This window comes from Sciurus vulgaris, assembly GCF_902686455.1.
Source record: "Sciurus vulgaris genome assembly, chromosome: X".
Lineage (NCBI taxonomy): Eukaryota > Metazoa > Chordata > Mammalia > Rodentia > Sciuridae > Sciurus > Sciurus vulgaris.
The window spans coordinates 120,469,815-120,486,623 of record NC_136471.1 but is presented as its reverse complement, the minus strand read 5'-3'; the positions used below and the strand labels follow the sequence as shown (position 1 = coordinate 120,486,623).

The 16,809-nt window shown below is 36.6% G+C and overlaps 1 protein-coding gene across 1 annotated transcript in view; it reads left to right on the top strand.

Annotated features, from left to right (window-relative positions):
* The window catches only part of PHEX (phosphate regulating endopeptidase X-linked), a 180,934-nt gene that overhangs the window by 146,032 nt on the left and 18,093 nt on the right, over nt 1–16,809 (top strand). The window contains exon 16 of the mRNA XM_079122866.1: nt 15,149–15,203. Coding sequence (XP_078978992.1) covers nt 15,149–15,203 — 55 coding nt within the window. The remainder of the gene's footprint in view (nt 1–15,148; nt 15,204–16,809) is intronic.

Genomic DNA, 16,809 nt, shown 5'->3' with positions numbered 1-16,809 from the left:
TAGAAAAACTTATAGGGTTGTTATTCCCCGCCCCCACCTTGCAAATCCATGCCTTTGTGTGAAACCCTCTGGTTTCTGGCCATATTTCAATGTGAGATTTTTTTGCAGGGTGGTTCTTACTTTTCTACCCTTATCAATCTGGGTAGCCATGTCTTGAGGCATGAAGAGTAGTATGAAATCATAGTGACTTAAATCTACAGTATGATGAATTATATTGAGGTGCTATAATAATTAATTATCACAATTTATTCAAATATTTATTAAATATTTAAATAAATTAAAATTAAAATAAAAGAAATCTTTAAATAAATAATGATAATAAATTTATTATATTTAAACTAATAAGATGGTTAAACAGAAAAATAAGGACCTAAGATTTATTGGTGCCTAGGCCTGTGCTTCCCTAACTTTGTGATTACTGCAAAACTTCTTTTCAAAGGGAAAAAATAAGAACCTCAATAGGAGACCTTGAGTGCCATGGATCTAATTGTTGGGCCATGGTTGATATATTTAGCTGTCTAGGTCCTTATTGTCCTACCTGCCATGTATTGAGGTTACCTAGCCTGTAGAGTTTTGTGAGAGAATTTAGTGGGATGAATTATTAAAATACCAGCACACGGCCAAGGTTAGGGCTTGCATTTCTAAAACTAGCATGTCATACATGCTGGGATAACCAGTGTATCACAGAGGAAACAGCAGAAGATTGTTAAGGGTATTTTGAACTTTTGCTCTCAAAAGATTTTAGAAATGAAAACAATGATTTTCTATATTTAAAAAGTACAACCATTTTGGAAAACTGTTGGTATCTCCTGTTAACAAGAAATTCTGCTTCTGATAAATGGCTCTTTATGCCCACCAAAAGACATGTGTAAGAACATTCATGTTGGCCTTGTTCACAATAGCAAAAACTTGGAAAGAACCTAATATTCACTAACAGAAGAATAGGGAAAGAAATTGAGGTCTAGTCATGCAATTGAATATTACACAGCAATGAAGAGGAAAAAAACTGCTTCACACTAAAATAGGTATGAATGCTACTGACTGACAATGCTGAGTGAAAGAAGCCAGCCAGGCACAACAGTAAATACTGTTGTGTTCTATGCATACAAAATTTAGGAATCTCTGTGATAGAAGTGAAAATAATGGCTACCTTTATTGAGAGTATTGACTGGGAGTGGCACAGAAAATGTTCTCTATCCAGGAGGTGGTTGCACATGTGATACAAAATGAAATTTTGTCTGGGGTTGAGGATGTAGCTCAGCTGAGGTAGAGCACATGCATAGCATGCACAAGGCCCTGGGTTTCATCCCCACCATTGGAAAAAAAAAAGATTTGTTCCTTTACTCTATGTAAGTAATACCTCAACATAATAGCAATACTTCCTCTCCTTTGTCCCATAAAAATGCTTGGAACAGCATATAGTATGCATAGACATTTTGAGCTTATAATTGGTTGCCTTAGGCCAAGTCTTCAGAAGTGTAGATCAGGAATTGGCAAACTTTTTCTGTGAATTGCCAGACAGTAAATATTTTCAGCTTTGTCAGCCATACGGTCTCCGTTGTAACTTCTCAACTCTGCCATTGCCGTCATAGATAATTTATAAATGAATAAGCATGGCTGTGCTCCAGTAAAACTTTCTTTACAAAACAAGCAACAGGCTGGTTTACCCTATGGGCTATAGTTTGCTGAGTTCCCTGGAGTAGAACTCTATGAGAAGATGGGCTCCTAGAACTGTTGAGGAGTCCTCTGCTGATTTCCTTAATCCTTTGAGTTGAATCAGGTAGTGGTAGCAGTGGGAAGAGTGAAGAATCATTTGATTTTCATTTCTCCTAACATGGATTGGTCTTCAGAATAAAATTGTTTCCTGTATTCAACATCACTGTGCATTTGCAAAATGCCTCATTTTGGTATTTAGTTTTTATCTTCACATATCTCAAATCATATTAAAGAATTATTTTCAGCAAATAAAGTCCTGGCTTGAAAACAAGCATGGCTTAAAGGCTAAACCCATTGATTTTATTATCTTTGCTGTTATATACAAGGAATTTGGCTGCCCCAGTTTAATCACAGATATTGCGCTAAAGGAGATAAGCCTTTGTCCAGAGGCTGGGCTTATGTTGGCATCAAACTATAGAATTAATCCTGAAATCAAACGTAGATTTGTTGTTAAGGAAGTAACTATTTCAAACTGTGAGAATTTCACATATTTCATTGGTTCTGAAATTGTAAAGTGGGAGCCATGTTAATAAATACTCACCTGTGGCTTCTACTGGAATTTAATGAAATTAAATCTTTGAATCTACTTGATGCTCCATTTTGGGGACATGGGGAAACAAGGCTAACATCTAGCATTTGGAAATAATCTTTCATAATTTGGGGGCTAGATGACAATTTAAGTGGTCATCTAATCCAAATTTTTCATTATTTAGAAGATGTTCTGATACTCAAAGCAATCTTTAGTATTTTTTCTACTTATTTGCTTAATATTTAAAGAGATCCCAAGATTCTCTTTTCCTGGTATCCCCACCCTTGTGTACTTTCTTCCCATACTGAATAAGACTTACCTGTAATTAATAGGATACTGGGGGAAATGACAGAGTATGAATTCTGAGGCTATAAAAGACAGGTCTTTTGCTTTGTTCTCTTGAATTGATCACTATGCAAGAAACCAACCACAACATCGTGAGGGCACTCAAGCAATTTATGTAAAGGCCCACGTGTGAGGAAACGTAGGTCTCCTGCCCATTTACAGTACCAAGCTAGTGCATCAACTCAGAAGCATATCTTCCGATTCAGCCAATCTTCAGAGGACTATGACCCAGGTCAACTTTTTTTTTTTTTTGTGCTGGGTATTGGATCCAGGCATGACTGAGCTATATGCCTGGCCTTTTAATTTTAGACAGACTTTTGCTAAGTTGCTGAGACTAACCTTGAACTTGTAATACTTTTGCCTCAATTTACTGAGTAGCTGGGATTACAGGTGTGCAACATCACACCTGGCCCAGGACAATATCTTTACTGCAACATCCTGATATGCCTTAAGATAGAATCACCCAAATAAGTTATTTCCAAATTACTGCCCCAAAGAAACTGTAAGATTGTACATGTTTATTTTTTAAGCAACCACATTTTAGGATGATTTGTTACACAGCAAGAGATAACTAAAACATCTTTTAATTCCTTAAAAGATGTCAGGTACTGAGATTGGTGCAAGCATATATAATATGGTATGGTATAGTGGTTAGTGGTGTGGGTTTTGAAGTGTGGCAGCTTTATTTTGAATCCTGGCTTGGTTGCTAATAATATGCAACCTTGGACATGTTTCTTAATATAATTAAGTCTGTTATTATCTGGTAAATGAAGATAATAGTGGTAACTATCCTATAGGATTATTGTGAAGATTAAATAAGGTAATATATATAAAATGCTAGAAATAGAGTCTGTTTCATACTCAGTACTCAATGAATTTTAGCCATTACTTATTTTAGAGGAGTTGGGAGAGAGACTTGTTACTGGGTTTTTTAGAGGACCCAGTGTGCATCCAAAGAACGAGCAATGTATTCTGAGGGACTCAAGATTGGCTTGTCAGTGAAAGTGATGTTTGAGGGGGCTTTTCAAGGAGAAAGAAGTTTTCTATGTAAAGGAGGGAGGTTGAGACATGTGGGAAGAAGTGGCTGATGCAAAGACTACAGATAAGACAGAGTTTGGTGTAGGACTGGACCATGAAATGGTCATGAAAGCTGGGGCACAGACTGCATGGGTGGTTTAGAAAGCAGATGGGATGATGGGAGATGATATGTGGAAGAAGTATTTGAAGATCTTGTAGATTATGTTGAGGAACAGACCATAGGGGACCATCCCCACTGCCCCCAGTCTCTTAGGCCTGACCAAAGGAAGCAGCTAAGAACAGTGTTCTGGGTGGTATCATGGGAAAACAAAGTTCCCTCAATTGGGAATACTTGCCACCTTATGGAATTCCCATTACCATGGGGAGTCCCAGGGTCGATGCCTATAGAGACATACTTTGCCACCTGCAGGGCATTTATGAATGCTATTTCAGACATAGTGGAAAGGGCAGGTTTCATCATAGGGCTGGCAGTAGAAGGCACAGAATCATTATCAGGGTCAATCTGATTAAAGAGACAAGGTGTGAGTAGGGTGCTCACTGGGAACTACCTGGATGTGAGCCAAAGTGAAGTGAACATCAGGAGCCTGGAAAACAGCCACAGCAATGGAAGACAGGAAGTCATGGAGCAATCTCACTAATTTATCTTGATGCTCCCAATCTCACTTGTCCTCCCTTTAAAAAATCAATTGTCATTTACCTTTTTAACAAAAGGAGTCCATATTAGTTGTAGAAAAATCACTATTGTAAGAAAGAAAACAAAACCACCTTTGTGGTGATAAGTTTTGTGGCTAAGTCTTTGTCCAAATCTGAGACTACTTCTTTTGAGTAAATTACTGGAAGTGGAAGAGTTGCTGCATCAAACAGTAAACCCCATTTAAGAATTTAAAAATGCATTGTACCCGACTTTTCTTGGAAAAAGTGGTACCAAGTTATATTTCCACCAACAGTATATGCATATATCAATGAGTTGCATCTTAAAGATGCTGCTGAAGATTAATAAAGAGACTCAGGGATTTTTTTTTTATCTAATTGACATGGGGGAAATGATAGTTATATTTATTGAGCCCCTAGTATGTCTCCAGGTCTGGACTTAACATCACTGTCACTTGTGTCAATTTTGAATACCTAGGATAGCGATTGAATACAAGAAAGAACCTGTTAGTGTAATAAAATTAGTGTTTTTTTTCTGCCAGACGTTGAACTATAGTAGTGGTTCTCAAAATATGGTCCTTGGACCAGCAGTATCTGTACCACTTGTAATAAATAATAATGGGCGTTATCTGGCCCCATCTACTGAATCAGAAACTCTGGGGGTTGGGTCCGGCAATTTATGTTTTAATACTATTTTAATCATCAAACCTCTCTGTGCACAATGCCAAAGTTTGAAAACCACTAAGCTATAAAAATGCAGCAAATGCAAAAGAGGTGAAACTTAGTTGGATAAAGGTGGGGTTGCACATTTCTTTTGTTTTTCTGGTGACCGTCCCAGTTTTAACACTGAATATCCTACATCCCAGGAATCTGTTTCTTCAGTCCTGGCCTAACAGGTAAAGGTAAAGGGGGAGGATTCTCTTTGTTGTTGCCTAAAGGTAATTATGGCAGAAAAAGAATAGAAGAGCCAGCAAAGATGGAGGGCAGATTTCAGAAGCTGCTTTCTGCTTGTCAGCTCTAGGCTGATAGATGTGGTGGCAGGAGGTTACCTGCAGGAAGCCAGCAGATGGCTAAGGCATCTTGCTGAATCCCTTGACAGGAGTCACAGCTGTTAGAACTCAATACTTTCTGGAAAGGAGAAGGTTGGCATTCACCAAACTATTGCAAGATGCCAATTTGAAAAAAAAAAATGCCATTATTAATCTTAGCAGTGGTGACAATGAAATCCTTTTACAACAAAAAACATAACCAAAAGTGCTTTGTAATTGCAGCAATTTTCATGTCCTGACTGATGGGCCCTTAAATTCTAGAATAACAATGTCTAGCTTGTCTGGTTACAAGAACTAATCCTGAATAAGATGTAACACTCATTCTCCCTGAGAGTGAGCATTCACCCTGGGTGTTTCAAGGCAGTTGCAATTAAAACTATTTTTGTCCTTCAGTACAGTCATAACATAGGCCATATGAAGTTTAATTTTTGAAAGTATAGTTAGAAAAAGTTAGATAATGAATTGTATGTTAAATGCATGGTGTTGGGGAGAGGTGAAGAGAGCAGAATGAGACAGGAGTGCTGATTTATGAATCAGTTAACTTAAACATAAGTAGTTCCTTGTTTTTGCATATTTGAATTACTTGGGAAGCTTTTAAAAAATATTCATGTTCAGGGATCCGTCCCAGAGATTGTGCTTTAATAGATTTAGTTTGAGGCAGGTACTGGGACCTGGGTATCTTTTTAGAAAAAATTAGGGATTCTAAAATGCAGTTGGGAATGAGAATAGCTATCCTGATATAAACAAGTAGGTCTCAATTTTAGTGAGCACCAGAATAACCTGGGGGACTGGTTGAGAACTCTGGAGCTTACTCCCAGTGTTCCTGAATTAGTAGGTCTGGGGAGGGGCCCAATAATTTGCACCTCTAACAAATACCAAGATGCTGCTGATGCTGCTATTCCACAGACCACACTCTGAGGACCAGCGTCCTAAATCATTTCTACCCCCAAATCCAACTAATCTTATAAACCATATCTACTGCCCATTAAGGTAAATGTGAATAAATAATTCCTCTCCTCTGTACATCTACTTGCATGGACCCAGTATTTCTTTTCTCTACTGACTTAAAAATACATTTCAATTAAAAAGTATATTTTAGCCAGGTGCCGTGGCACATGCCTGTAATCCCAGTGTCTCAGGAGGCTGAGGCAGGAGAATCACAAGTTTGAGGTCAGTCTCACCAATTGTAATGAGGCCCTAAGCAATTTAGTGAGACCCTGTCTCAAAATTAAAAACAAAATTAGTAAAAAGAGTTGGGGACTTAGCTCAGTGGTAAAGCATCCCTTTGTTCAATCCCCAGTACCAAAAAGAAAAAAAAAAAAAAAAGTAAACCTCAGAAATCTTGGTATAGGCTCCCCTTCTTTAGGTTTTGCAAAACAAAACTGACTATCTGGTAGTATCCTTTCTTACTCACTAGGTGGTAGGTGCTTTGAGGATGTTTGTGTATTCAAAATTCAACCATGTGGCTTATCACATGAACTCAGTAAATGGTAGTAGTCAGTGGTAATGTATAGAATATTGCATCGTCAGGACCAAAATTAACTCTTTCCAATAATTTTTATGATGGGATTTAAATATGTGAACATCTCTAAGTTTAGGACTATAAAATATATTCACTTAATGAACTAGAGAATTAGAATCTATAGTGCAGGACAAATAAAATAATAAAATATGTAAGTAGAAGGTAACTACAAGTGAAACTTACTAAGAAATATGATAATGTTGCCAGGATGGTACATCAGTAATAACCTTGAAATGTGGATTTATACATGGATTAGTCCAGTAATATGAGCATAGTACCTAAGGATTTTAAAAATAACAGTCATAACAAGTACTAGAATAAAGCCACAATAATACATTAGTAAGTCCATGCAAAATAACAAATACCCTATTATTTGACAAAACTAATAATGCAAAAAATACATTGATGAAGCCAGGTCCTTAGCAAAAAATATCACACACACTCATATTGAAAGAAAACAAATACACACACTCAATATTTGGGAAAACCCAGGTGTATCTCTGTAGAAAGTAGCTATATAAAATATGGAAACAGATTTAATTCAACAAACAGTTGAGTGTGCACATCAGTTCACACATTCTTAAACCCATTGAATTTCTCCTATATAATTACCCTTTATTGAGATGGAATTTATTTTGTCATTTCTTCCTGGCTGTGCCATTTCTGTCCCAGAGGTTGCTGGAGGTTCTTAAGTGAATTCAACAATGCTAATTCCTTCAAGAGAGTCAAAAGAGATATTGAATTTAAGAATGAAATGTTTCTTATGGGAAAATATTTGGGAATGAAATCTACTAAACTATGCAATTCCATGTGTGAATTTACCACAATTAATCATACACATATACATACACACATATATATGACAGATATATGATATATATGCTACGTTATAATGCACTAATTAAAGTAACAATAATGGAAGAGCTATCAGTAGAGTAGAGTAAACAGATCTGGGTATGGAAGAGGGGAGGGTACTGAAGAATTAGACTGATAAAATTATACTGTGTGTGTAGATGAATATGGCATAACAAATTCCACTATGATGTATAATTACAATGAAACAGTTTAAATAAAGAATGAAACATTCCTAAATTTAGTTGAGTATGAGTTGCCTTGCATTGCTTTAGCAAATTTACCAAAATTTAATATAGAGAAAGGGAAACTGTAAATGTTCTGAGCTTTGAAGATTAGCAATGAAAATTGGAGACCTCTTATTTTGTTAAATCTGGAAGAAATAATAGGAAAAGATCTATGAATCTGACCCACAGTTGCCTTAAAAGCCTCACTCAGCATTTTAAGTGTCAATATAAAAAATGAATTCCAAATAAAATTTTGGAAGGTAATTCTTTCAAAAATATTTGCTCTATGAAAATGTTCCTGAAGTTTACTAATACTTCTTTGGAACTTAATGTTAATTCTGCAGTTAAGGGAAAGTAGCAAAGAATGTAGGGAAAGGGGGTTATATTAGTTCAATACTCTCAGGGCCAAGGGCCTTTGATCTAAGTCAACTTTTTTTTTTTTTTTTTTTTTGGTACTGGGGATTGAACTCAGGGTCACTTACCCACTGAACCTCATCCCCAGCCTTATTTTGTATTTTATTTAGAGACAGGGTCTCACTGAATTGCTTAGTGTCTCACCATTGCTGAGGCTGGCTTTGAACTTGCAATCCTCCTGCTTCAGCCTCCCAGGCTGTTGGGATTACAGGCGCGCACCACTGCACCAGACTTAAGTCAGCCTTTTGTCTAAATTTTTTCTCTTCAGCATATGCCATAACCATAAAAGGGAGCATATACTACATTTTATTCTATGTCTAGGAGGGTAGGGGCACTAAGATGAGATCGAGTGGTAGAATTTACATAAAGCTGGACAGGGCTTTTTAGTTTGTTCATATGTGCATTATGATTAGCAGTTTATTAGGGGAAAAGTACTGATCTCAAAATTACACTCAAAATCTCACTGCCATGAGAGAAAGAATAAGGAACTGACCAAATTCCTTATTTAGAAGGAGAAGGAAAACCAGAATTTGAATAATGGAACATATCCTAGATCTGGCACTGAACATGGAAACTTCAAGAAGTAATGCATTAGTACTACTAATGGCATCACATTATGTTTTAGACTTTGGCTAACAAAGCATTCTCATAATTCTAGATAATGCTTCAACTTCAATGTCCACTTTGAGTTTTACAAGGTACAGATTCCTTTTGTTCAATAAATATTTATTTAGAGCTTACCATGTACCAGATATTCCAGCTCTGAAGATACCACAGAGAAGAGTAAAAATAAATAAAAATCCCTTTTGTTCTGCATTTTGTGATTCCAGTTGTGGAAAGATATACATTTATACAAAATAAGTAAAATGCAGAGTATCATTGATGATGTTAAGTGTTATGGTGAGTTATAAAGTAAGAAAGTGAGTAGGATGACATCCCACCACTCTACAAAGTACTAGGGAAAGCCCTAATAAAAGGTGGCATTTCAGGGGCTGGGGATATAGCTCAGTTGGTAGAGTGTTTGCCTTCTAAACACAAGGCCCTGGGTTCGATCCCCAGCACTGCAAAAAAAAAAAAAAGAAAAAAAAAAAAAAGGTGGCATTTCAATAAATACCTGAAGCAGTCTGTAGAGACAGTGGTGGGAAGAAAACTCTAAGTTGGGGAAAGAAGGGTGGGGACAGAGGGGAAATTAGTACCTTTTTTCCCTTATCTCTATAGAGTATAAGTTTTTTGGTCGTGAGTATATTTTTTTGTTTTCTTAAGATCTGAGTTGTGGGATAGTGTACTGATTTTCTTTTCTATACTTATCTGTACTAAAAAATCTAATGAGTGTGATTTTAGAAGAATAAAATGGATACTGAAACCAAGACACACTGAGGCATTTAACTTCTGGAAAGCTGTAGCTATAGTCAGGATATGATTTAATGACTATAAAAGTCAAATAGTTGAACTTGGAGTAATCACCCACTAAATGTGATAAGTTCTTTGGCAATTATGCTAGAAACAAAAGCACTCTATGGTCAGCATTTTACTAAGCTCCAATTAGGTTAGTCAATATTCACTTATATATGAGAATTATAATGAAAAATTTCACTAAAAATGAAAGGTTGACCTGAATAGAAAACCAAAAGCAGGTCCTACTGACTTTTCCAGGTGCAAATTTGAAAAAGATAAATTATTATTAATAAATAATGAGGTTGTTATAACACTGTTTTCTTTTATTAGAACTTTAGTCATTGAAATCACGTAACTACAATCTATATTTTTGTTTGAAATAGGAATGGAATTTGCTAATGTTAATAAAGAACAAAATAATACCATGTTAGCTTAGCTGTTTTAGGATAGCCTTTCCAAGAATTTTCTGCATTACGTACACTTATTTCTTTAAGAGTTCATTTAATTGCATAAGTTGATTACCTTTGAGTAGTTAAATTTAAAATATTAAATTTATGTTCAAGGCCCTTTTAATCACCCACACCCAAAATCCCAATGTTGTCCAAAAGGTAACCACTACAATCACTTTAATATGTATTTTTTTCCTTCCTTTGCTCCCTCCCTCTCTCCCCTTCTTCCTTCCTTCTTTCCTTCATTTCTTTTTCTGTGTGGTAGTAGGGATTGAACCCAGGGCCTTGTGCATAATAGTCAAGTGCTCTACCTCTACATGCTGGGCACATGCTAGGCAAGTGCTTTTCATCCCAGTCCTGATATGTATTTGACAGACATTTTCTGCAAAAAATGTGTGTGTGTGTGTGTGTGTGTATGAGGTGTGTATGTGTGTGTATGTATGTACTCACACCGATAGGGTAACTATTTAAAAAATAAATGGTATCTAGATATCTATATCTATTCCTTGCTTTGTTCCAACAACATGTCTTGGAGATTTTTTTTTTTTCACGATAGACTTTTGAGACTGACCTGTTACTGGGCACAGTGGAGCATGCCTTTAATCCCAGCAGCTCAGGAGGCTGAAGCAGGAGGACTGCAAGTTCAAAGCCAGCCTCAGCAACTTAGCAAGACCCTGTCTCTAAATAAAGTATAAAAAAACTGGCTGGGGATCTGTCTCAGTTGTTAAGCACCCTAGGGTTCAATCCCCCCACAAAAAAACTGACCTCTTTTTCTTCATTTTCTGCATATCGGTTCCTGATATGGTTCTATGATAATTAAGTCATTCCCCTCCTATTGGAAATTTGGTTTATTGCACACTTTCTTTCAGTTACAAGCAATGTAGCATTGAACTCCAGAATGCAGTTGTACAAAGCACTTGGGCAGTGATTCACACAGTGTGGTACCTGGACCCGCAGCACCAATGTTACCTGGGAACTTGTTAGAGATGCAAATTCTCAGCCCTATTCTAGACCTACTGACTCAGTAACTCTGCGTGTAAGGCTTAGTAATCTGTAGTTTAACAAATCCTTTATTGATTCTTATGCATTCTAACATTTGAGAACCACTGGCAGGTGTGTGTATATCTACATACATACACATATATGTATGTGCACAGTCAATTTCGCTGTACAGGGATGTATGTGTTCCTAAACATTACTGCATTATGCACGATTTTGTAATAAAAGCCATGGGCTTATGGAAAAAATGGAGTTGGGACACAATCAAAAAATTCATTAGTGATATCAAAATCTGGAGAGTCTAATAAAAAAGATAGTTTTATATTTGTTAAATGGGTCAATATGCAAATGTTATAGTAAATATGGCACTTTCCCTTGAAAAGACATGAAGCTAGCTTGTGGATATTGACATTGGAGGGTTGTCCATGTGAGTTATTGTGTAGTGGTGGGAAGAGGGCTATCTGCAATTGGAAGGAAACTTTTAACACCGCATGTGGTGGGTGCAGCTTGTAACCCACACTGTGAACTGAGGCAGTTGGTCATGTTGAAGTATGTGCATGTGAACATTTTGTGAACTTTCTTATGTAATTGGGTTCAGTTGGGTTCAGTTTTCTGCTTTTAGCTAGCATTACTTATGGATGGAATTATGTGTGAGCAAATGTGAAATTGGAGTTAGGCCCCCAAATTTCTCTAGTTATCTATCATGTTGGAGGTTATTTGTATTTTGTTTTATATAACAGATTCTTTTATTGCAGAACTTGATATATGCATGTATAAATATGTTTATGCATACATTGCACAAAAGGACTTCCATACACCATATTGAATGCTGTTTTTCTGGTTTATTTTTCTCACTTAATATCTTTTAGAGCCTTTCCCATATCATCACACAGGGAATTACTCATTTTTTATTTTATTTTATTTTTTTTGCAGTACTGGGGAAGGAACTCAGGGCTTCACACATTCTTAGCAAGCATTCTACCACTGAGCCACATTCCTAGTTTAGTTACTCATTTTTTTAAGTGGCATTTAAAGCATGAAGAGATGAGTAAATTGATCTCCAAAATGCTTGTAACAGTTTGCACTCCACCAACATATTTCTTACATCCTGGCCAGTGTTACCTATTAGCAAATTAATTAATTTTTGCCATCCCAATAGTTTTAAAATTTCCATTCCTTTCCTTCCTTACTTTCACATACAACTACCCACACCCACACACTGTGAGGAATGCCTCCCATAAATATATGATAAAAAGGAACTTTAAAAGTGTGAAACAGGTGATGAGGCAGTACTGCAATAGGAAAAAATGAAATCAAATGAATATGTGAGAAACATAAGAAAAGTCTATTTAAAAAAAAGGAAAGAAAAAGAATTCCCTTTTCACATATTTATTTTTTACTTCCACCTTTGCTAATGCGACTTATCCATTTCATGAGATAAGATATTGAGTTGACCCTGTTGGGATTCCATCTATCACTCTAGCTAGTTGACATCTCCAAAACTGCAGCTTACACCGTTAATCCATTCACTTCAGCAAAACATGCCTGAGGGCATCAGATTCTTCTGTTCATCAGTATTGGGTTCCATGGCCCCAACAAACTGAGAAGATACTGCTGATCAAGGTAATGTGATGACTGTGGCACTTGAGTCAGAGGCCCCTGAAAGCAAAAGCTGCAGAAATCAAGACTCATGCAGGTGTCAGATGTTTTCCTATAAAGAGGTTGGCAATGGACATAACTGCTTCTAGCTGAGCACATTAGCAGGTGGGGGAAGCCATAATGATTTAATAATTAAATCACATTGATTTATGATCACTGTTTTTATTAGGAAATATCATTGCTTTTGGTTGATTTATTGTTTCCAACTGAAATTTTATATAACCACTGTGCTTTGCATTTATATGTAGTATATACTTGCATATATATGTATATAGATCCAGATGAGAATGACTTACTAAAAGTAATCACCACACCCCCAATAAAGAAAAAGGAATATTGATGTAAATATGCCAAAGATATTTAAGGAAATGTAGAAATCATGAAGATTAATATAATATTGCCCCTTCAAATTCAGTTGTATTTGATGCATTTTCCTCTTTCTGAAGGAAGAGAAAACCTAACTGGATTCATCTCTGTTTTGTGATTGGGTTTTGTACCTTGAAATCTCAAACTGTGATACTATTAATACAACGTAAATAATATATATGTAAGAGTCTTATGAAATCAACATTACTTCTAAGTTAAGGACTGGATTTCTTGCTCTCATTTCCCCTAGTGTCCTGCCATGGAGGGGAGGGAGAAAGAAATTTGCAGGGCAGGGGGAAAAAGGAGGAACATTTTAACTTAGAAAAGAGTTTTCAGTCTCATGGGGCCTAGAGCAGCTGCTCTGATGCAGGAAAGGACACTGCAGAAGGCTTTCTCTCTCTCTCTCTCTCTCTCTCTCTCTCTCTTTAGCTCAGTTACTATTCTTTGAATTCCCAGCTATAATGACTAGTAACTGTAGCTCTCAGAATCATCCCAGGGTGCAAACTTTTTAGTGGTGAGTTGGAAGGACAAAGCCAAGCATTTCTCCCCCTCATCTATGCATAAGGACCAGTTACATAATTTGTAGTGCCCAGTGCAAAATGAAAATGCAGAGCTCCTTGTGCAGAGAGCACAAAAAATACCATTGAAGTGGCTAAAATATAAAACTTTATGTTCCATGGTCTCTCTCTATTGACTTGTCACAGTATTTTTTGATGCTTATTTATTGCTATCATAAGAGCAACTAATATTTTATATCATTAGCATAAATTTTGCTGTTCATCTTTATATTGTGTAATGCCAGTTTTAAATACAAATATAAGAAGATTTAATTTGTATATGGACTCACCAAAATCATTGTTTGAATGTAGTGTGTGTGTGTGTGTGTGTGTGTGTGTGTGTGTGTGTGTGTGTTTGGTGATACTGGGAATTGAACTCAGGGCCTTATACATGCTAGGCATGCACTCTACTACTGAGCTACATCCCCAGCCTGAATGCTGCACAGAACTGTTTTTACTTCCTAATACACATACAGTCTACCAACACTCTACCTTCAGCTTACTTATGAGTAAGGAAGAATTGAAAGGGAAAGAAATTATGTGCTCCCCTATCTTTCCCTTTCCTTCTATGTCATCATTTTCAGTGTAAAAGGTTGGCCAATACAGAGAAATAACAGGAGAAAGAAAGGACATGACAGGGTTCCTTAATCGTTTTGTTTCATAGAACACCATTACCTTCTTTCATTGATCTAAGCAAATTCTGGTTCTCATGGAAACCATGGCTTATTGGGGCTGTCCTAGCACTCAGTTCCAGAGTAACAGGCTTGTCATATAGTCACTTTGCATCTGGCTGAACTCCCACATGTTGTGGGCCTGCCAGAATCCTGTGCTTCTGGGGTGTCAAGAGTGCTGTGTGCAAATGAGTTACATAGAAACCATAGACAGAATAACATGTATGTCTCCTCTGCTCACACACATGCTCCATTGCTCCTCCGACTCCACTAACAAAATACAGGTTAGAAGATTAAATTACCAAGAATTTCAAGACAGTGACAGTAGAGTACTAAACCAAGTAAGTGGTCCTTCCACATGTGGGGCTTATGTGACTGTAGAGTTTGCACATTCATGAAGCTGGATTCTTTTTGTATCAGGGGAAGCTGCTGGACAACCTGAAGTCTCTGCGTGCTGTATATGAAGGGACCCAGATCACAGCAAGCCAGATACTGCCAATAGTGTGTCTGTGCAAAAAAGTGTCTTTAGAATGGTTCAATGCACTTATTTCAAACTCAGATGAATTAATACCACCATTAGACAGATTAGAGGGCCCCCAGTTCCAGATGAGCCTTTGGAAACTTCAAGCTCTAACTGTAAGGAGGGACTCACTGAATCAATTTCTATATCCCTTAACATTTTTTGTTTGTTTGGTTTTCTTTCTTCCAGGATTTCCAGCAGGAGAGCTGCAAAAGCCTTTCTTTTGGGGAACAGAATATCCTCGGTGAGTAAATTAGTAAAGAAACCAACTATCGACAAGTTAGGAGGGAAGAACATGATGCTTTGGCAAAGGACAAAATATAAAGTCAAAAAATTTAAGTCGTTGATTGTTCAGAAATGATGAGTACTCAGGGGACATGGGCAGCTACCAATAAAGCCTATAGAACTATTGTTAGAATAAATGTAAATTTTAACCTTGTATTTAATCAAACCCATTAATACCATCTCAGGTCTCAGCTGCATAGTTTTCTTTAGTGTACGGATATTTGGAATCAGTTTTCCCTACACTTAAGATTTTATATATAGGCATAGATATATATCCATAAACTAAAGGTTTAGTCCAAATATTCTCCAATGTTCATTAAAACTAAAAGTCCTAGAATTCTTTGATTTTTTTTTATTATTAAAAATTTAACTGAGCTTCTATTATTGTAGTTATGTAGCTGGAGACTTAGAAATAGTCTGGTTAGGTTCAGTAGTAACTAGTTCAATGATTTGTTGCTGAAGTCATGAATATGATTTTCTGATATAAAGATCAAAGCCATAGAAACTTAGGAATTAATATTTGTGTCTATTAGTCCCATCTTAGGCTGAGCCATAGTTGATACTTCATTGAGAGAGATTTATACTTTTTTCCTACAGAGTTCTATAACCCATCTATCATCTATTAATATATCCACTCAACAAATAGCTACTAAGTATTGTTTGGGTATTTGGCATTGGGAAAATGGAGATGCTGGAGACATGGAGATAGATGCCTTCCCATGCATCTATCAATGCTGTATGAATTAATGGAGAACCACAAAGGAGTGGGTATCCTTTTTGCTCACATTGGTCAGCTTAACCTTCACCTGAGTGTTGGGTCTATTTATGAGAACATGAACAAGACAAATTGTTTCCAGAATAGAGAATCTGAATTGTAAATGGCCAAGACAGCATTACAACATTTACCAAAGTGTGTGTTCAATGTAATAGAAGTTAGTAATCACCTACCCTTCTTTTTGGGAGAATCACAATACTCATCGGCATGAAAGCGCCCAAGTTCTATAAGAAAGAAACCTAGTTAACCCAGAGATTCTGAAACTCTTTCCCCTGTGTTTTGGGAAATGCTGATCTAGAATTCATGATTAAAAAATAAGAACTGTAAGAACCTGAGAACATTTGAAGGCACAATCATGTAACTGTTTTCATATTTTTTAAGGAAAATGAAGGTGGCTCAATGATTTCTTATATTCAGGGCAGTCAGCAGATGTTCAACCAGACTTCACTGGATCAATACATTAAAGACAAGGGAAAGAAATTTCAGATCAATAGTAGGGAGAACTGCTTTATTTATAACCACCCAAAAAGGGAATGGGCTACCTGAGAAGGGACTGAGCTCCTGATCATTGGGAAATATTCAAGCAGACACCTTATGACCATTTGAATAGGTTACTGTACAGGGGATCATGCCTCTTAGTAGAAAGTTTGAACTAGATGACCTCAAAACCACCTTCAACCTGGAGATTTTTATGATTCAAATACAGGTTATCCCTTACTCTATAATAGCATGAGATCATGGTGAGTCTAGACAATAATATAGTTGTTTTGTTATTGACAGTGAATCTTCT